This window comes from Oryctolagus cuniculus, chromosome 12 (genome assembly GCF_964237555.1).
Source record: "Oryctolagus cuniculus chromosome 12, mOryCun1.1, whole genome shotgun sequence".
NCBI lineage: Eukaryota > Metazoa > Chordata > Mammalia > Lagomorpha > Leporidae > Oryctolagus > Oryctolagus cuniculus.
In genome coordinates, this window is record NC_091443.1 from 73,301,628 (window position 1) to 73,322,315 (window position 20,688).

The 20,688-nt window shown below is 45.5% G+C and overlaps 1 protein-coding gene across 6 annotated transcripts in view; it reads right to left on the minus strand.

Annotated features, from left to right (window-relative positions):
- USP50 (ubiquitin specific peptidase 50) overlaps positions 1-18,986 on the minus strand; it is a 42,853-nt gene extending 23,867 nt beyond the window's left edge. For 2 of the 6 annotated variants that reach the window (XM_017348026.3, XM_070054192.1), the window contains exons 1-6: positions 18,802-18,986; positions 17,239-17,433; positions 16,820-17,045; positions 15,441-15,650; positions 12,930-13,072; positions 4,557-4,689 (exon numbers count right to left, since the gene is read on the minus strand). In XM_017348026.3, coding sequence (XP_017203515.2) covers positions 4,557-4,689; positions 12,930-13,072; positions 15,441-15,650; positions 16,820-17,045; positions 17,239-17,433; positions 18,802-18,854 — 960 coding nt within the window. In that variant the 5' untranslated portion in view covers positions 18,855-18,986. The remainder of the gene's footprint in view (positions 1-4,556; positions 4,690-12,929; positions 13,073-15,440; positions 15,651-16,819; positions 17,046-17,238; positions 17,434-18,801) is intronic. The other 4 variants (XM_017348028.3, XM_017348027.3, XM_017348032.3 and 1 more) reach the window with 4 other exon arrangements.
- Between the last annotated feature and the right edge of the window lie 1,702 nt (positions 18,987-20,688).

Below are 20,688 nucleotides of genomic sequence, written 5' to 3' on the forward strand. Positions count from 1 at the left end.
ACAGAGAAGAAGCACACAGGCAACACTGTTAGAGAAGTTCCTACATGGGGTGGTGATTTCACAGGGACTCACTTGTTATGGACCACAAAATCTGCTGTAGTGTAAATGCTTGTCTCCACCCCCAAATTTTTGAAACCAAATCACATTGTGATGATGTTGGGAGGTGGGGCCTTTGGTGAATGATGCCAGTAATATGCTGATACCAAAGCCAGATAAGGGCCGGCGCCACAGATCAATAGGCTAATCCTCCACCTAGCGGCGCCGGCACACCGGGTTCTAGTCCTGGTCGGGGCACCGGATTCTTTCCCGGTTGCATCTCTTCCAGGCCAGCTCTCTGCTGTGGCCAGGGAGTGCAGTGGAGGATGGCCCAAGTGCTTGGGCCCTGCACCTGCATGGAAGACCAGGATAAGTACCTGGCTCCTGCCTTCGGATCAGCACGGTGCACCAGCTGCAGCGCGCCAGCCGTGGTAGCCATTGGAGGGTGAACCAACAGCAAAGGAAGACCTTTCTCTGTGTCTCTCTCACTATCCACTCTGCCTGTCAAAAAAAAAAAAAAAATCCAGATAAGGATGCAACAAGAAAATTACTATCCTTGATTGACATAGATGCAAAAATCCTCAAGATACTATCAGTCAATTCAACAACACATTAAAATAATCATGCACCATGACCAAGTGAAATTTATCCCTGGAATGCAAGGATGGTTTAACATAGTCAAATCAATAAATATAATATGCCACAGAATAGATAATAAAACCATATGAGCACCTCAATGTATATGAAAAAAGCACTTGATAACAGTCAAAATTTAAAAAAACCTCTCAACATATTAGAAACAGAGGGAATGTTTCTAAACTCATTAAAGGCCATAAATGACAAACCTACAACTGACATCACATTCAACAGTAAAACACTGGAAGTTTTCCTCTAAGGAACAAGAAAAACAACTTTCCCTACTTTTCAATATATTACTGGAAGTCCCAGCCAGAGCAGTTAGGCAAGATATCAAAGACTTTTATTCTAATAGGAAAGAAGATGTAAGATTGTCCCTTTTTTGCTAGATTCATAGATTCCACTGAAAAAAGCGTTAGAAATTATAAATTCATGGGACCAGTGCTGTGGCTCACTTGGTTGATCCTCTGCCTGTGGTGCCAGCATCCCATATGGGTGCCGGGTTCTAGTCCCAGTTGTTCCTCTTGCAGTCCAGCTCTCTACTATGGCCCAGGAAGGCAGTGGAGGATGGCCCAAGTGCTTGGGTCCCTGCACCCACATGGGGGACCAGGAAGAAGCACCTGGCTCCTGGCTTCGGATCAGTGCAGCTCTGGCTGTAGCGGCCATTTGGGGAGTGAACCAACAGAAGGAAGACCTTTCTCTCTGTCTCTCTCTCTCTCTCACTGTCTAACTCATTCAAATAAAAAAAAAAGAAATTATAAATTCTGTAGTTGTAGAATACAATACCAACACACAAGAATCTAGCATTTCTGTATTCTAATAGTAAACCATACGAAGACTCACATTTACAACAGCAGCAAAAACAAGATTCTTATAAATTTCACCAAGAAGGTAGAAGATATTGAAATCTATATAACAATGATGAAATAAACTGAAGAAAACACATATGGAATAATCTCCTGCTCATGGATTTGAAGAATTGATATTGTCAAGATGTGCATATCACCCAAAGTAATCTACAGATTCACCCAATCTTTATCATAACTCAAATGAAATACTTTACCGAAATATGCAAGCAGTCATTAAATTTGTATGGAACTGCAAAAGACCTCAAATAGAACAATCTCAAACAAAAAGAACCAAAGCAGAAGGCATCCATAATTTCACAGTTCAAAGCAACTGTAATCAAAACAGCATGGCACTAGCATAAAGATAGGTATACTGACCAAGCGAATAGGACAGGGAGTCCAGAGACAAATTCACATGTCTGGGGTCAAATGATTTTTGACAAAGGTGCCAAGAACAGTCTCTACAATAAATGATATTAGAAAAACTAGATATCAACATAAAGAAGAATAAAATTGGGTATTTACCCCGTACCACATATAAATATTAATTCCAAGTGGATAAAGACTTAAATATAAGTCCTCAAACTATAAAACTACTAGAAAACAAAGTGGGGAAAATGCTCATTGGTCTGGGCAACAATCTTTTGTAGATGATCTCAGAAAAAAAAAACTTCTGCACAGCAAAGGAAACATTTAACAAAATATACAACCCACAGAACGGGAGGAAATACCTGCAAACCATAAGCCTAGTAAGTAGTCAATATCAAAAATACATAAATACATAATGAATTCAAACAACTCAATAGGAAGCAAACAAATAACCCAATTAAAGCATGGACAAGGGATTTGCCAAGTATATACTGCTGAGAAGAGACCCACTTGTCTAGAAGAACACACATACACTCAAAGTGAAAATGGGTAAATATGCTGAGTAGACATTTTTCAAAACAAGACATACCAATGGTCAACAAGTTTGTTAAAAAAAAAAAGCTCAATATGGCTAAGCATTACAGAAATGGAAACTAAAACCACTAGCTATCACCTTACACCTGTTAGAATGGCTGTTATAAAAAAGACAAAAGATAGACAATTTGGGGCAGGCCTTATGGTGTAGGTGGTGGGTTAAGTCACCATTTTTGATGACAGCATCCCGTATCAGAGTGTTGGTCGGAGGTACATGCTAATATCAGGTACACAGCAAGCAATATAAACATTAGCAAAAATCAACCCACCAGATAAAGAACCTGTTTTATAAACCAATGAACTCTTCAAGGCTCAAGCAGAAGCTAAATAAATGTCCTTCAAGAATGGTGCAGAAGTATCCTTTCCCTTCTCATCTAGATGACTACTTCTCAACCTTCTAAGTGCCAACCAATCACAGGGGGACCTTGCTAAAACATGTCATCTGAGTAAGTCTGGGCTGGGCCCTGAGGCTAACAGGTGGCACCGATGCTCTGGCTCTTATGGGGACCACACCCTAGGGAGCAAGAATTCTACAAGAATTCCCACTGCCATTCAGCATCACTTCAGAGATGCCTCATCATGCTCTTGGATAAATCATTCTAAATGTAGTTATGTTTCAAAACCAACTTCAAGTTCCTCACATAATAAATAATGATTAGAAGAATTAAGAACATATAGGGGCTGGCGCCGCGGCTCAATAGGCTAATCCTCCGCCTTGCAGCACCGGCACACCAGGTTCTAGTCCCGGTCAGGGCGCCGGATTCTGTCTCGGTCGCTCCTCTTCCAGTCCAGCTCTCTGCTGTGGCCCAGGAGTGCAGTGGAGGATGGCCCAAGTGCTTGGGCCCTGCACCCACATGGGAGACCAGGAGAAGCACCTGGCTCCTGCCATCGGATCAGCGCGGTGCGCCGGCCGCAGCGCGCCGGCCGCAGCAGCCATTGGAGGGTAAACCAACGGTAAAGGAAGACCTTTCTCTCTGTCTCTCTCTCTCTCTGTCCACTCTGCCTGTCAAAAATAAAAAAATAAAAATAAAAACAAACAAAAAAAGAACATATAGGAAGCTTCAGGACCAGTTTTATATAAATGCATATGTTTTCAAAATGCAGAAAATTACATTTTTTAATATTAACTGAGCTTTTTGTCATTTGGAGTTTCATAAAGTATAAACACCTATAATGAGAAGTTAAGATAGGAAAACATAGGGGAGGCCTTTGATGTCCTGAGAGAAGAGCCATATTTTAGGACAAGATAAATCCAAAAGAAGAATAATATCATGGCTTGCTTGCAGGGGAAAAAGGCAATCATTTTTCCCAAGTTTGAAGTTATGGTTCAGAGAGATGTTAATGAGAAAGACTAGTGGGATGAACATTTGAGCGTATATAACAATAGGATGAATAGGCAAAGGAGACTTCAGCAGCTCCGAATCCCACAGCGCCCTGCTGGGAGCCCCGCCCAGTCTGAGAAAGATCCAGACAGACCCCCCAGTCCAGTTCTGAAAGATGAATGTGTTCTCAGACAGGTCTTTCACACCAAAGCCCAGAACAGAAACCCAGCGGACGGCTGGCCACTCCAGGAGGCTTCGCATGGGCATGAGGTCATGTGGTCTGAGCTGTACCCCATGCGTCCTTTCCTGCAGGGACTCTTCAGGGACCACAGCTGACCTGGAGCCAAAGTGAGCGCCCAGAGCCTTCTGAGTACTGGCTGCATGCGGGCATCAGGTCTTCCGACTGTTATGTCCCCAGGGTTTCAGGGCTTTGGTCACAAAATGGCTCACGATGATGGGACCCAGAGCTACGGGAACTGCCTTCCTCTGCCTCTAGGAGCGCCATATGCAAATGTCTAGACTTGTGATCTCCCCAGAGTAGAAGGAAAATGAGGAGGCACTGAATGGAAGGTTCCATTCTTTCCTGCTCTACTGTTCTGATAGGGGGTTCCCAGGTTCTGTATTTTGTTTCGAAACAAGAAGGCTGTAAGAGAAGTCAGGGAAAGATGGAGGGAATAGTGATTCAAGCAGAGAATTCTAGAGCTTTCTTTAACATTGCATCACTTTTTAGCAGTTTTAGAATTGTACTCACCACCACTGCACAGAGATTGTATTTCGGATGTTTCCGGAAGACTGGACAAATGTAAGGAGTGAGGTCCAAGTTAGTGAGTGGGTAGTGAATGTCTGTTCTCAGTTTCCTCTTCACTGTACCCTGAATGTCAAACCTGGAGGAATAAGAAGTATGTGAAAAGGAGAGTAAGCTTGTGAACCACACATGGATGAAGTCTACACACCTCGACAAATTCCAATTACAGTCAAATATAATTTAAAAAAAAATGTTTGGGGCCGGCGCCATGGCTCACTTGGTTTATCCTCTGCCTGTGGCGCCAGCATCCCATATAGGCGCCAGGTTCTAGCCCCAGCTGCTTCTCTTCCAGTTCAGCCCTCTGCAGTGGCCTGGGAGAGCAGTGGAGGATGGCCCAAGTGCTTGGGCCCTGCACCCACTTGGGAGACCAGGAAGAAGTACCTGGCTCCTGGCTTTGGATCGGCACAGCACTGGCCATAGCGGCCATTTGGGGAGTGAACCAATGGAAGGAAGACATTTCTGTCTGTCTCTCTCAGTGTCTATAACTCTGTCAAATAAAAAAAAATTGTTTCAGGGGTCGACACTATGGTGTCAACACTGTGGTGCAGTGGGTAAAACCACCGTCTGTGATGCCGGCAACCCGTGTGGATGCGAGTTTGAGTCCCGGCTGCTCCACTTCTGATCCAGTTCTCTGCTGTGGCCTGGGAGAGCAGTGGAGGATGGCCCAAGTCTTTGGGCCCCTACACCCACATGGGAGAACTGGGAGAAGGCTCCTGGCTCCGGGTTAGCACAGCTCCAGCCATATGTGGCCATCTGGGGAGTGAGCCGGCGGATGGAAGACCTTCTCTTCTCTCTCTCTCTGTCTCTTTCTCTCTGCCTCTCTGACTTTCAAGTAAAACAAATAAAATCTTAAAAAAAAAAAAGATTGTTTGAAGGGCAGAGTGATGAAGAGGAGAAGGGGAGAGGAGAGAGACAGGAGAGGGCAGAGACGGGAAAGGGGAGGAGAAGAGGAGAAGAATCTTCCATCCATCGGCACACTTCCCAAATGGCTGCAACAGCCAGGGCTGGCTAGGCCAAAGCCAAGAGGCTGGAACTCCATCTGGGTCTCCCACATGGGTGACGGGTCATGTAACTGGGACATCATCTGCTGCTTTTCCAGGTACATTAGCAGGAAGTCAGCTCAACTGAAAGTAGAGAAGCTAGGACTTGAGCCAGCGTCAGACATGGGATGCTGGACTCACAGCGGGTGGCATAGCCCACTGTACCAAATGCCAGCCCCCACATGTGGTTTCTTGGGAAGATGATTTGGTACAGATCTCTGCACACATTCTCTTTTTCTTATTTAAATGTATTTAGAAACACCATACCCACAAGCCTCACCAAACGGAGTAGGCCAAGAGGAGGGAGGGAGAAGGTGTAGATTCCGGCTTCACTTAATCTAGTGGTAAAGAAAGGGCCAAAGCTAGGCTCAGCCTCAGGGAGATGAAGATCCCACTGAAAGCCCCGCAGCGTCTGCTCCAGCTGAGCCTGCTTCTCACCAGCTGGCTCAGCTTCGATTTCAGCACATGTCCTAGCAGTGTCCTCTTTCCAAACTCTGAGGTTTAAGTAAGAAAACTTCACGAACATCTTCACATTCGGTGCTGTTACAGATCAGAGGTCTCCCAAATCTGGGCTCAGATCAAAGCACTCAAGAGCTTTAAAACAAATAAGGATGCTCATTTTGGGGAAATGGCTGATTTAGGGTTGAGGCAGAGAAATTACTAGGTGAGCCTGAGACATTTCTGTTCTGGAGAGCAAGAAACTTTGTTCAGAACCAAGGTGCTCTCATGTGACCCAGCAATTCCACACTTACATTATCATCCCAAGAAATGAAGATATACGTCCACATAAAACCCAGATCCTAGTATTTACAAAAGCTACGTTCTTTGTTGTTTTTTTTTTTTTTTTAAAGATTTATTTATTTACTTGAGAAAGTCAGAGTTACATAGAAAAAGGAGAGGCAGAGAGAGAAAGTCTTCCATCTGCTGGTTCACTCCCCAATTGGCCACAACAGCCGGAGTTGCGCCGATCCGAAGCCAGGAGCTTCTTCCGGTTCTCCCACATGGGTGCAGGGGCCCAAGGTCTTGGGCCATTTTCTACTGCTTCCCCAGGCCACAGCAGAGAGCTGGATTGGAAGTGGAGCAGCCGAGTCTTGAACTGGCGTCCATATGGGATGCTGGCGCTTCAGGCCAGGGTGTTAACCTGCTGCGCCACAGCACTGGCCCCAGAAGCTATGTTCTTAACTGCTCCCAAAAACTGGGAACAACTTGTCCATCAGCTGGCAAGTGGATGAACAGTCACAGTACATTCACAAAAAGGAATACACAACAACGACAAGGAAGGAACCACTAACACACGCGACAACATGGAGTAATCTCAAAAGTACCAAGCTCAGGAAGGCTACTGACAACATAGAACATTTTGAAAACAGTCAAAGCTAGAAGGACGGCCGTCAGATCAGCGACTCCCAGGTGCTTAGCGTAGAGCGATTATAAAGGAGCATGCAAAAGCCTTTTAAGGCAATTCAAGGAGTGCATGCGTAGGCTTTAATGGTTACATGACTGGATACACTTCTGTGTACTCACAGACTTGCACGCCTCAGCAGCATAAATGTCACGTACTTATGTCAACCTTAATAACCTTAGAGCAACTAACGGAGTCACAGGGGCTGGCTCGGGTCTCCCACTAGCCAGTTCTGAACAATCTGAATAACAGAAACAACAGGGAGAGACTTCTGCTTCCTAGCACCATCTGAAGGAACCCTGAAGTCACCTCTCTGTGAAAAGCTAACAAGGGGAGAAGAAATCAACAACTCTGCTCAGGTCTGTGAGAGAAATGAGGTCACAGGACACTGCAGAGACAGGCAGGCCAAATTCAGAAAATCCTAACTCACCGAGGCAGAAACAGCTGAGCAGCATCCTGTAAGGGAAGCAGCCCTGCTGGGAAAACCTCAACTGTAGCGTTCAAATTACTACAGGCTGAGGTGACCAAGTCTGACAGTCAAGACAGTGTGGTATTAGTGAAAGAGTAAACAAGTTGTTCAGTGGATTAAGATGGGGACACTAGGAGCCAGCAGTGGGGTGCAGGGGGTTAAGTTGGTGCTTGTAACACCAGCATCCCATATCAGAGTGCTGGTTCAAGTCTCAGCTCTCCACTTCCAATCCAGAACCCTGCTAATGCACCTGGGAATGCAAAGGAAGATGGATCAAGTATTTGGTCCCCTACAACCCATGTGTGAAGACTGGATAGAGCTCTGGGCTCTTGGTTTTGGCCTGGCTCAGCCCTGGCTATTGCAGCCGTTTGGGGAGTGAACCAGTGGATGGAAGATTTATCTCTGTCTCTCTATGTCTGTCACTCTACCTTCCAAATAAATAAATATTTTTAAAAAGAATGCAGACACTAGAAATAAACCCACATAAATATAATCAGTTGATTGTGACAAAAGAACAAAGGCAATACAAAGAAGGAAAGATTGCCTTTGTAACAAACGGTGTTGGATCAGCCAGATGTCCACATGCAGAAAAAAACAACAAGGTTTTACACAAGCAGACCTTACATCCTTCGCAAAAATTAACTCAAAATATGTCACAGACATAAATGCAAACTGTAAAGCGATCAAAGTCCTGGAAGGTAACACAGAAGAAAAGCTGTATGACCTTGGGATTGGTGACTTCTTGTAAAAAAGATTTATTTCTTTATTTGAAAGAGGTGGGGGGAGAAAGAGAGAGAGACACAGAAAGAGAGAGACAGAAAGTGAGCCGTATCTTCCATCCACTGGTCCATGCCCAAATGGCAACAACAGCCTCCAGTGGGTTAAGCTGAAGCCAGTAACCAGAAACTCCATCCAGTTCTTCCGTGTGGGTGGCAGGGACAAGTATTTGGGCCATCTTTGGCTGACTTCCCAGGCACATTAGCAGGGAGCTGGTGAAAGCAGAGCAGCCAGGACTTGAACCGGCACTCTGATATGGGATACCGATGTTTCAGCAGTGGTTTAACCCAATGAGCCACAATGCCAGCCCCAGTGAAGACTTTTTAGACTGAACCAAAGGTGTGATCCGTGTGAGAACTGATAAGCTGAACCTCATTAAAATGACTATTTTCTGCTCTGCAAAAAACACTGCCAAGAAAATGCAAAGGCAAACCATGGACTTGGATAAAATATTTACAAAATATACTTCTGGGAAAGGACTCTAACCCAAAATACACAAAGAATTCTTAAAACCCTACCACCACCACAACAGCAACAACAAAACACTTGATTTTTAAAATGTGTCAAAGACCATGACAGACCTCACTACAGAAGGCACAAAGACTGCAGATCCATGTACTAACGATGCTCCACCTCTTTCAACGTTAAACATGTAAAAAGGAGGGGGTGGTTGTTCAAGATTAAAAGAGCCCTACCAGACAACTAACTGCAAAGTATTGAATCCTAGACTAGAGGAAAGCTATGAAAGACATTTTTGTGGTAAAGGAGAAATTTAGGTGAGGATTCTATCATGAATCCTGATGCTATGAAACGACTGTTAATTTTCTATGATTGTGGAATGCTGCAGGATATTGTCCTTGTCCCCAGGTGATACAGGATGAAGTATTCAAGCATGAAATCCCACTCTGCATTGCACTTCAAATGGTTCACTAATAAAACGGAAGGGCTGGGCTTGGGCATTTGGCCCAGCAGCCGAGAAGCCCATGTTCTGGGTAGGAAAGCCGGAACTCCATGCCTGCCTGCCTCCAGCTCCTGAATCCAGCTTCCTGCGCATGCACAACTCGGAAGGCAGCAGGAATGACTCGAGTGGTTGTTTGTGTTCCTGCCTCCCATGTGGGAGACCTGGACTGTGTTCCTCCCCTAACCTCTCCATTGTCGGAGCTGCCACTGAAGTCCTACAGATTCTATTTCTACCTCTGGGAAACTTCCGGAATCCTTCCTATTCTTTCCATTCCTACATCTACAACAACTACAGTCCAGGTCCTCATCTCTTCCAACAGGATCTTAACTATTTCTCCACTTTCCTCTCCCAGCCATCTCCCAAACCATTTGGGCTCCCTTTTCAAGTCTGATCACACCCACTCAACAACAGTTAAAATGCCCAAAAGGTAAAATGCGAAGTTTTTTTTTTTTTTTTAATTTATTTATTTACTTGAGAGGCAGAGTTACAGAGAGAGACAGAAACAGAGAAAATTCTTCCATCTGCTGGTTCACTCCCCTAAATGGCCACAACGGCCAGAGCTAGGCCAGGCCAAAGTCAGGAGCCAGCAGCTTTTTCCGGGTCTCCCATATGGGTGTAGGGGCCGAAGCTCTTGGATCATCTTCTACTGCTTTCCCAGGTCACAGCAGAAAGCTGGATTGGAAGTGGAGCAGCTGGGACTCGAACCGGCACCCGTATGTGATGCCAGCGCTGCAGGTAGATGCTTAACTTACGCCAGAGCGTCGGCCTGCGAAGGTCTTAATATATAGCATCAGACTCTCCAGAAAGGCTGGCCTGCCTTACAACCTCACTTTCACTCCTTTCTGCCCCAAACTCACATTTACTAAGCATGCATATGCCTTTGCATAGATCCTTTCCTTCTCCCTCTTCTCTACCTGAAAAGCTCCACTTGTTCTTCAGTATTTTTTGTTTAAGATTTATTTTATTTATTTGAAAGACAGAGTTAGAGTGGTAGAGACAGAGAGAGAGAGGTCTTCCATCCGATGGTTCATTCCTCAGGTGGCTGCAATGGCCAGAGCTGAGCCGATCTGAACCAGGAGGCAGGAGCTTCTTTCCTGGTCTCCCACGTGGGTGCAGGGGCCCAAGGACTTGGGCCATCTTCTGCTTTCCCAGGCCATAGCAGAGAGCTGGATTGGAAGTGGAGCAGCTGGGACTCCAACCAGCGCCCATATGGGATGCCAGCACTGTAGGTGGCGGCTTTACCTGGTACGCCACAGTGCCGGCCCTGAACATATTCTATTTTTTTAAAATATTTATTTATTTATTTGAAAGAATTACACAGAGAGAGGAGAGGGAGAGAGAGAGAGAGAGAGAGAGAGAGAGAGAGGTCTTCCATCTGATGGTTCATTCCCCAATTGGCCACAACGGCCGGAGCTGTGCCAATCTGAAGCCAGGAGCCAGGAACTTCTTCTGGGTCTCCCATGTGGGTGCAGGGGCCCAAGGACTTGGGCCATCTTCCACTGCTTTCCCAGGCCACACACAGCAGAGAGCTGGGTCTCGAACCGGCACCCATATGGGATGCCGGCGCTTCAGGCCAGGGTGTTAACCCACTACGCCACAGCGCCAGCTCCGAACATATTCTGAGAATCATTGCATTGCCCCCAAAGTGACCAGAAATATGGCTGTAAAAACTGGTTAGCTTGGGGCCAGTGCCATGGCTCACTTGGTTAATCCTCCGCCTTGTGGTGCCGGCGTCCCACATGGGCACCGGGTTCTAGTCCCAGTTGCTCCTCTTCCAGTCCAGCTCTCTGCTGTGGCCCGGGAGGGCAGTGGAAGATGGCCCAGATGCTTGGGCACCTGCACCCACATGGGAGACCAGGAAGAAGCACCTGGCTCCTGGCTTCGGGTCGGCGCAGGGCCGGCCCTAGTGGCCATTTAGGGGATGAACCAATGGAAGGAAGACCTTTCTGTCTCTCTCTCTCACTATCTATAACTCTGCCTGTCAAATAAAAAATAAATAAATAAAACTGGTTAGCTCTTTCATCCATTTTATATCTTTAAAGCTGCCCGCAACAAAATAGTTGAATAGACATTCCTCCAAAGGCAACACACAAAGGACAATAAGCCCATGAAAAGATGCTCAACATCATTAGTCATCAGGTACTCACAAATCAAAACTTCAGGGTTGGCACTGTGGCATAGAGGGGAGAGCTGCCACCTGTGATGCCAGCATCCCATATGGATGCTGGTTCAAGTCCCAGCTGCTCCACTTTAGATCCAGCTCCCTGCTAATATACCTGGGAAAGCTGCAGAGGATGGCCCAAATGCTTGGGCCCCTACAACCACATAAGAGAACCCAAAGAAGCTCCTGGCTCCCGGCTTTAGCATGGCATAGCCCCAGCCATTGTGGCCATTTGGGGAATGAACCAATGGATGGAGGAGATCTCTCTCTCTCTCTGTCTCTCTCTCTCTCTCTCCTTCCCTCCCTCTCTCCCTCCCTCTCTCCTTTTTCTATAACTGCTTTTCAAACAAATAGTAATCTTAAAAAAGAGACCACTTAACTCCGTTGAGAATGGTTTTTATTACAAAACAAGAACACAACAACAAAATGGAAAGTAAGTGTTGGTGAGGATGTGGAGAAACTGGAACCCTGGTACACTGCCAATAGTGACGTAAAATGGTGCAGCTGCTGTGGAAAACAGTTTGGTATTTCCTCAAAAACCTAGACATGGAATTACCACATGAACCACCTATTCCATTCCTAGGTATACTTCTAAGCCAAGAAGGATTGAAAGCCAGACTCAAACCTATTCTTGGGTGCCAATGTTCGTTGGAGAATTATTCACAATAGCCAAAACGTAGAAACAACTCAAATGTCTATTAACAGACAAATAAACCAAATGTGGTAAACAAATACAACAGTGTATTATTTGATAACAGAAAGGAAGGCAATTTCAGTGCATATTACAACATGGATGGACCCTGAAAAAATTATGTTAAGAGAAATAGGCGGGTCAAAGGACAGACACTGGGGCTGGCACTGGGGTGCAGCAGTTCAGGGCCCGGCTGCTCTGTTTCCAATCCAGCTGGCTGCTAATGTGCCTGGGAAAGCAGCAGGAGGTGGCCCAAGTGCTTGTTGAGAAACCAGGCTGGAGTTCCAGGCTCCTGGCTTCAAGCTCACCCATTGTGGCCATTTGGGGAGTGAAACAACAGATGAAAGATCTCTCTCTCTCTCTCTCACTGTCTCTCCTGATCCTTCTGTCATTCTGCCTTTCAAATAAATAATAAAAAAATTCCTTTAAAAAAAGGGACAATAAAAAAAAGGAAAATAGTATATGAGGTAGGCACATTTATAGAGACAGAGAATAGATTAGGGCTTACCAGGGACAAGGGAAGGAGAAAGGTGGAATTATTGCTTACTGATTAGAGTCTGTTTGGGGTGAGAAAAATTTTTTGGAAGTATTTGTATTGCTATATAACATTGTAAATATAATTAATACCAATGGATTGTACATTTAAAGTTGCTAAAGTGGCAAATTTTATGCTCTATATACATTTATCACATTTTTAAAGAAATTAGTAACATGCAAATACCATTGGATCAAGCACTTTAAGAGGGTGAATTGTCATAGACTTATAGCTCAATAAAGCTGTTCAAAAACATCTGCCCACAAAATGACAAACTCCATACCTTTTTAAGTGAAAAATGATTAATTTTGGTGCTTTGGAAATACTGGCTCTCACAGCTGTTTCTTGCTTGGTTTCACAAAAGGAGCAATGAATCTGGTTGTTCCAAGTCAATGTGTCCTGTTGAAAAAAACACTGGAGACAATCCTGTTGGGAAGAAAGAAGCATTCTGAGACAAAATTCGATCAACTGCAACTTGAGGCCTCTGTTCATATTAGAACGTTGAAAGAGCCACGGAAATGTCATCTTCAAGGCTTTTCTCGAAGTCAGCAAAGCCAGGAGCTGCAGCCTAGGTAGCTATAAAGGTTACCTGGCAAAGGTGGATGGATTTAGATATATTTACAGTAGATCCATTTCACTTGTTCCTGAAATAGATCCGAGTGCTCATCTCACTTAAAATCTATGAGTCAGCACCTTTACATTTCTGGTTTATTTCAGAATACTACTGACTTTGCATTTTCCACTAACAAAGTCAAGTAGCTGTTTTGTGTTATTCATCTCATCACTACAGAGATCAAGTGACTGAAAAATGACCGAGTCTCAGGATTTGGGGGAGGAGGGGTGTCCCATGATAAAGAGAGCAGAACAGAAATAAATTCGATCTCGTATCCATAGGAGGTACCCCCAGTACCCGTGTGGCCAGACCCCTGTTTCTGTAAACCACGAGCATAAAGAGGAAGATGAAGACAGCACCGCGGCTCACTAGGCTAATCCTCCACCTGCGGCGCCAGCACACTGGGTTCTAGTCCCAGTCAGGGCACCGGATTCTGTCCCGGTTGCTCCTCTTCTAGTCCAGCTCTCTGCTGTGTTCCAGGAGTGCAGTGGAGGATGGCCCAAGGACTTGGGCCCTGCACCCGCATGGGAGACCAGGAGGAAGCACCTGGCTCCTGGCTTCGGATCAGCGCAGTGCTGGCCGTAGTGGCCACTTGGGGGGTGAACCAACAGAAAAAGAAAGACCTTTCTCTCTCTTTCTCTCTCTCTCTCACTGTCTAACTCTGCCTGTCAAAAAAAAAAAAAAAAAAAAAAAAAAAGGAAGATGAGCAGGGATTTTGCTTGCAGTGAACCCTCCAGCACCTCATTCAAAGGGTGCTTCCTCCTCCCTTCCCCAACCTCAAGCCGTCTGATGTGAGAGCAAAGCTCAATTGTGAGTAACGGGATTCTATTCACTAATTCTGGTATGAAACTTTTAGCAATAAATATGCCTTTATAATGTAGGAAGAAAGCAGACATTTGTAAAATTCACAAGGAAGCTTATGGCTCCCTGCCTGCTGACTGGTTGCTGCTGACTTATGGCTGCCTGTGTTCTTCTGCCCACCCAAGTCACCTTCACACCTCCGCCTGCAGGTCAACTTGCAGCATTGAAATGACGACAATTAGGGGGCCAGCGCTGTGGCGCAGTGGGTTAACGCCCTGGCCTGAAGCGCCGGCATCCCATATGGACGCCAGTTCAAGACCCAGCTGCTCCACTTCCGATCCAGCTCTCTGCTATGGCCTGGGAAAGCAGTAGAAGATGGCCCAAGTCCTTGGGCCCCTGCACCTATGTGGGAGACCCGGAAGAAGCTCCTGGCTCCTGGCTTCAGATCGGCGCAGCTCCGGCCGTTGAGGCCAATTGATTAATGAACCATCGGATGGAAGACCTCTCTCTCTGCCTCTCCTCTCTGTGTAATTCTGACTTTCAAATAAATAGATAAATCTTAAAAAAAAAAAAAAAGAAATTACGACAATTAGAGAGAGTCAACTCTCTTCTCCCAGCATACCCCACAGCTTTAGAAGAGCTCAAGACTAAGAGAATATTTTTTAAAATATTTTTTTTAAATTTGAGAAACAACCCCACCACACACACACACACACACACACACACAACTCCTATCTGCTGGCTTGCTCCCTGCATGCCCATAATGACTTTGGCTAGACTGGGCTGAAGCTGGGAGACAGAACTCAAACCTGAGTCTCCCATGTGGGTGGCAAGGACCCAAGTGTTCGAGCCATCCCTTGTTACCTCCCAGGATCTGCATTAGCAGGAAGCTGGAGTCAGCAGCTAGAGCTGGGAACTGACCCAAGCTCTCCAGTATGGGATGTGGGTATCTTAACCAGCATTTTAACTGCTAAGCTAAATGCCTGCCCCTAAGAGAATCTCCTATATTCAGTTTCCAACCTGAACCTACAAATCCTGTGGAGTGAGGGAGAGCCATAAAGTTTTTACAAGAATTTAGTAATTTCCACTGTGTACAAAGCTACGTCAACAGACTGAACAAAACCCCATTTGACAATAACATTGTTTTGTTGAGTATGTTTAGACACACACCTGCATTTACAGTGACTTTTGGCCAGTATCTAAGCCAATGCTGTAATCATAAGCTCCTTTTTCCTTCTGCCTCTTTTTTTTTTTTTTTTTTTTTTTTTTTTTTTTTTTTTTTAATGATCAAGAAGACTTTTCATGTGGGAAACAACCCTGAGAAAATCTGGGGCTGAACACAGAGCATGACAAAAGCACCCAAGAGCACAGAGTCCCTACCTGAAGGGAGCACTCATACTCAGATGGGATGGGGAGGGAGAGGACGGTGAAGACTTCGTTTCTGTAGGTGCAGTTCTCACACTTCAGACAGATGATGCCGTAATTGAGCTGCCCTTCAAACAGCCGTGTGATGATGGATGTCTCGTTGGCAATTGCCTTCCTGCAACATCTTTGAGTGGATCCCTTCTCATAGGAGCGTCTTCGATGGTACTGGATCGAGGAACAAAACCCCCGCCGCCCATCAACTGTTATTGAGGATTTTTTAAATAAACGACTGATAAGAATGATACATCACTACCAGAAACCACTTCATCTGAGATTCAGACCATGGAGTGAGACCTGTTTGAGAGCATGCGAGGGCTCTTCAAAAAGCACGTGGGAAAAGCATGTTACAAAAAAAAACTATGTGTCGGTTTAATATTTTTTGGCACCAAAATAATCTTGCATTTTGTTTGTTTAATGGGGCAAAGGGGTGAGGATTCACTTCTCACATGCCCACAATGGCCAGGGCTGAGATGAAGTAAGCTGGGAGCCAGGCACTCAACCCCAGTCTCCCACCCTCCCCTCTGGCTAAACACTGTGCTGCCATGAACATCTTGTTATTACTAAAAATGAAAAATGGAACTGAAACTTGCCAGTGAGAAGTATACATGGCTATAGTTTGTGATCTTCGTGTTATTTTTTGGGGGCGTTACGTGTGCAGTGAGGTAACATTCACACAAGAACATTGCATAAAGTCAAGGACATATCTTCCCAGAGTGTGGGTCATAGACCAAGGCTACAGGTAGTGAGTTCTCTAAATGAAGGCAAAACCCCTAGAATAACTGGTGATTTCATGTTTAATCAAATACATGTCCTAAATCCAACACATGCTGGAGGTTAGGTGAGTTGGTGTGAAGAGAAACTTGGCAGGGCCTAGTCTGGCCCCTAATTTTATACCAAGGTCAATATTTTCATGGGTTTGTAGGTACCAAGAAAATTAAATTATAAAATTCATTATGGTATTTCTCATTCAAAACATACTTTTATTTAACAATTTCTACTTTGAAAACTGGGTCCATGCAGTTTTTACGCGCAAAGGGAACCGGATTCGTGGTTGCTGGCCCTGGCTGATCACCAGATATGCCCTGTGAGACTCTTCCAGTCTTACTCATTAACACTGGAGTAAGCACCTCCGACTCTAATCTTCCCAGGGGCTCTTGATGATCAGTACATACGGTAAATGCAGTTCAACATTCAAACACAAGTACCCCTCAGCTGCTAGCACGGTGCTTGGCACAGAGTAGGCCATTTTGACTGAAGGAATTGAAGACAGAAAAATGGGAGTTTCTGCTGAAGCTGCAGGTGCGTCCTGTTTCAAGGTCACTTATTCTACTCACCTTTTTCAGAGCTTCATGAAGTTCATTTAGGACATAAATCAAGAATTCCTGAGCATCTTGTTGTGTCTTTTTCATGAATGCTGGGTAGAGGTTGCCAAGAGCCGACCGAAATATTTCCGGTGAGACACAGTCTGAGTCTCCAAGCCACATGTCTGTCATCAGGTAAGCGAAGGCAGTGGCCACATCACTGCAGTCCCTTGAGAGGAAAAAACGGGCAGGTTTCTGGCTGGTTGAATGAAAAGAAGACCCCTGTCACTCAAGCCTGGAGAATCAGTCCAAAAACAGGGCTTCAATCATTTCCCAACTACCCTTCCTGCTTTATTCACCCTCGATGTGTCACTCATGGGGGGAGCTTCCGCCTGGGGAGGGAGGGGACCCTGTGGGCGGGGGTGGGCTGCAGGGCCCGCGGATGGTCTTACTTTTGGAGAGCAGTAATGTACTTTCCGGAGAGGAAGTACTCCACCAGCGGCGAGATGCTGCCGAGACACTGCAAGATGGCGTTCATGTAGCACGTGTTGCCCAAGTTCCGCAGGCCAGTGACCCCCTGGAAGTGGGGCTGGTTCTTTTCAGCCTCGTTAACTGGAAGGGTATCATAATGATCTGTGCACTCTGCACTGTGTTGGTGCCACGTGGAAAGCAAGCAAGCATTTTGGGGAACAAAATATATACAAATGACAATAATTTCCTCTCAACCTCATGAAACCAAGAAGAGTTCTTGCTAAGAGTCTCCCTCAAACACACTCCTACTAAGGACTTAAGCATGTGCACTTGAAGGCTCAAGTGGCATTATTTAGTCCAGAACTCAGAACAAGTGTGCGAAGCCATCCATATATAACAGAGAAACGTTTCTTCCTAAAACCAAAGCAAGAGAACTGAAAATATCAACCTTTCAAAGTCTTAGTCTTAGATTTGCTTGACTAAAATTGCAGACTTTCTTGCTGAATACCGAAGTATTACCTTTATGCTGCAAACATAAATAATTTTTGATAATAATAGTAACAATAGATAACAGTCAATAGCAATAGCTATCATGTTTTGAACCTGGAACTGTATACATTTTTTCATTAAATTCTTTTAATAATTTTACAGCGTAGGAACAATTACATATATATACACATATACATATTGAGAAACTGTTAGAAAATGTTAACGTGAGTGATCAAGGCTATCTTTGGCAGGAAACTGTGGAGTTAGTGCTCAGGTAAATCCGCTGGGCCCACACTGGGCGGTAGCGAGGAAGAATCCCCTCCCCATCCACGGCTTCCTTTCCTGGTTTGTTGCCAGCCCACCATCTTTGCCCTTTATGATTCTTCTTTCCAAGCACTGCCTCTACAGTTTGAGCTCTGTGAGACAGCTTCCTCACAGTACCTCTACTTAGCTATGTCAGTTTGAAAAGTGCTCACTGGACACATGGTCATTTTCATGTTTCCTTACAACGTCATGGGAAGCCCTGTCTTGCTTTAAGAAGGACGAGGAGGGGGCTGGCACTGTGGTGTAGAGGGTAACTCCACTGCCTGCAGTGTTGGAATCCCATAAGGCACTGGCTCGAGTCCAGTCTGCTCCACTTCCAGTCCAGCTCCCTGCTAATGCACCTGGGAAAGCAGCAGAGGATGGCCCAAGGCTTTGGGCCCCTGCACCCACATAGGAGAACTGGAGGAAGCTCCTGGCTCCTGGCTTCGATTGGCCCAGCCTTGCCCATTGTGGCCATTTGGGGAGTGAAACAGTGGATGGAAGACATCTCTCTCTGTCTCTCTCTCTCTCTGTAACTCTTTCAAATAAATAAATTAATTTTAAAAAAAGACATGGGTCTACTGCCTAGATATTAAATCTAGTCCCTTCCTTTGGGAGGACCTCGACCTCTGTGGGCCAAATCTGGGGGAACCTTCCCAAATGCGGCATGTACCCCGATTTCTTTGATGAGACTCTCCCCCCCACCCCCACCCTGGAGCTCAGGTGGAAAGCTGTAGGAGACAGAGGCTCACAGGACATAGTAGATACCGAAGTCGTCCGCAGGGAATGACCGCTGAGAAGTCATCGTAGTGGAACCACGCTGGACTCTGACATCTATTCAGGAGCAGCGGCTAATCCTTTCAACTTCATTTCTCCAAGTCCATTATGCCTCCCTTTGTCTGTTTTAAGCAATTTATATGCTCCTTCCGCCTTTCTGAAGCGGCAAACTGATTTTCCCCTGTATCAGGCACCACTGCAACTTGGATTTTCCCATGCATCACAATCCTTTCCATTCACCCCCAAGATTCTAGCATGTTGCCGTGAGACACTGTTATTAGGTTGGTTGAACTGCTTGGAAAGACTACACTGGACAGAATGAACTGCATGTTTATTTGAATTTTTTATTAAGACTCTTTTTTAAATAAAGATTTATTTATTTATTTATTTTAAATTCAGAGTTACACAGAGAGAGGAAAGGCAGAGAGAGAGTTCTTTCATCTGCTGGTTCACTCCCCAATTGGCTGCAACAGCCGGAGCTTCACCAATCTGAAACCAGGAGCCAGGTGCTTCCTCCAGGTCTCCCACGGGGTGCAGGGGCCCAAGGACTTGAGCCATCTTCCACTGTTTTCCCAGGCCATAGCAGAGAGCTGGATCAGAAGTGGAGCAGACGGGACTTGAACTGGCACCCATATGGGATGACGGCATTGCAGGCGGTGGCTTTACCTGCTACGCCACAGTACCAGTCTCCCCATCCCATGCATGCATGCATATGCACCAAAGATTTACCACCAGAGTTAGGGGGCGCTCTGGTGATCCTGCCCACTCTGAGCACACATTCCCCCCTCCTGGGGAGGAACACCCCCCACCCTGAGGCAGCTGGATGTTGCTGCTTCCAAATGCTTTGCATTGGGGTTGAATAGAGAATTTCCCTTCATGAGGGCTGGAGCCACTATCCTAGTGGTTAAAAGTCACACACACAGTTGCTCAGGCTGCACAAGGTATGAAGAGTAACCCTACTTTGACACCTGGATAAAGGATCCTGACAACTAGATGTGACAGCTCCTGCAGCTGTTTGCTATTTGTGGTATCTCTTTAAAATAGTTATTTACTTATTTTAATTTATTTGAAAGGCACAGAAACATAGAAACAGAGGTCTTCCATCTAATCGTTCACCCTGCAAATACCCAAAGCACCCAGGGCTGAAGCCAGGAGTCTCCCATGTGTGGGAGGTACTCAAGTACTTGAGTCACCATCGGGACAGTGATGTCTCTTGAAGTCACCTCGGGTGGCTCTGCAGCACTGCACTGATCCGAAGCCAGGAGCCAGGTGCTTCCTCCTTGGTCTCCCATGCGGGTGCAGGGCCCAAGGACTTGGGCCATCCTCCACTGCCCTCCCGGGCCACAGCAGAGAGCTGGACTGGAAGAGGAGCAGCAGGGACTAGAACCCGGCACCCATATGGGATGCCGGTGCCGCAGGCAGATGATTAACCAAGTGAGCCACGGCGCTGGCCCCTGGATTATTTTTGGTAAAGTTCCCTCCCTTCTTCCCTTTTTATTGTGAGGAAGTTGTGAATTGTTTTCATTTTCTTCTATTTATACTTCTTTGTTATCTCAACACGTACATAAGTAACCCTTGTAATCTTAATCTCTTTGGGTCTAAGGTTCCAATAGCAAGGGATACTGAATTATCCCAATGTATTTGGTTTCTAACCTCTGGGTGGCCTATAAGGTTCTGAGACCACAGAGTGAAAAGTTAGGATAGCAATGGGTACTCATCCTTAAAATTACTTTCCAATTAATGTAAAAGTTAGTAATTCTTCTCAAATAGAAATGAAGACTTTACTGTTTTTATTACCAACTTTCCCCTTCTCCTATTTAAACAATTTTTATTCTGGGCTGCTTTTTTAAACAAGCATTACA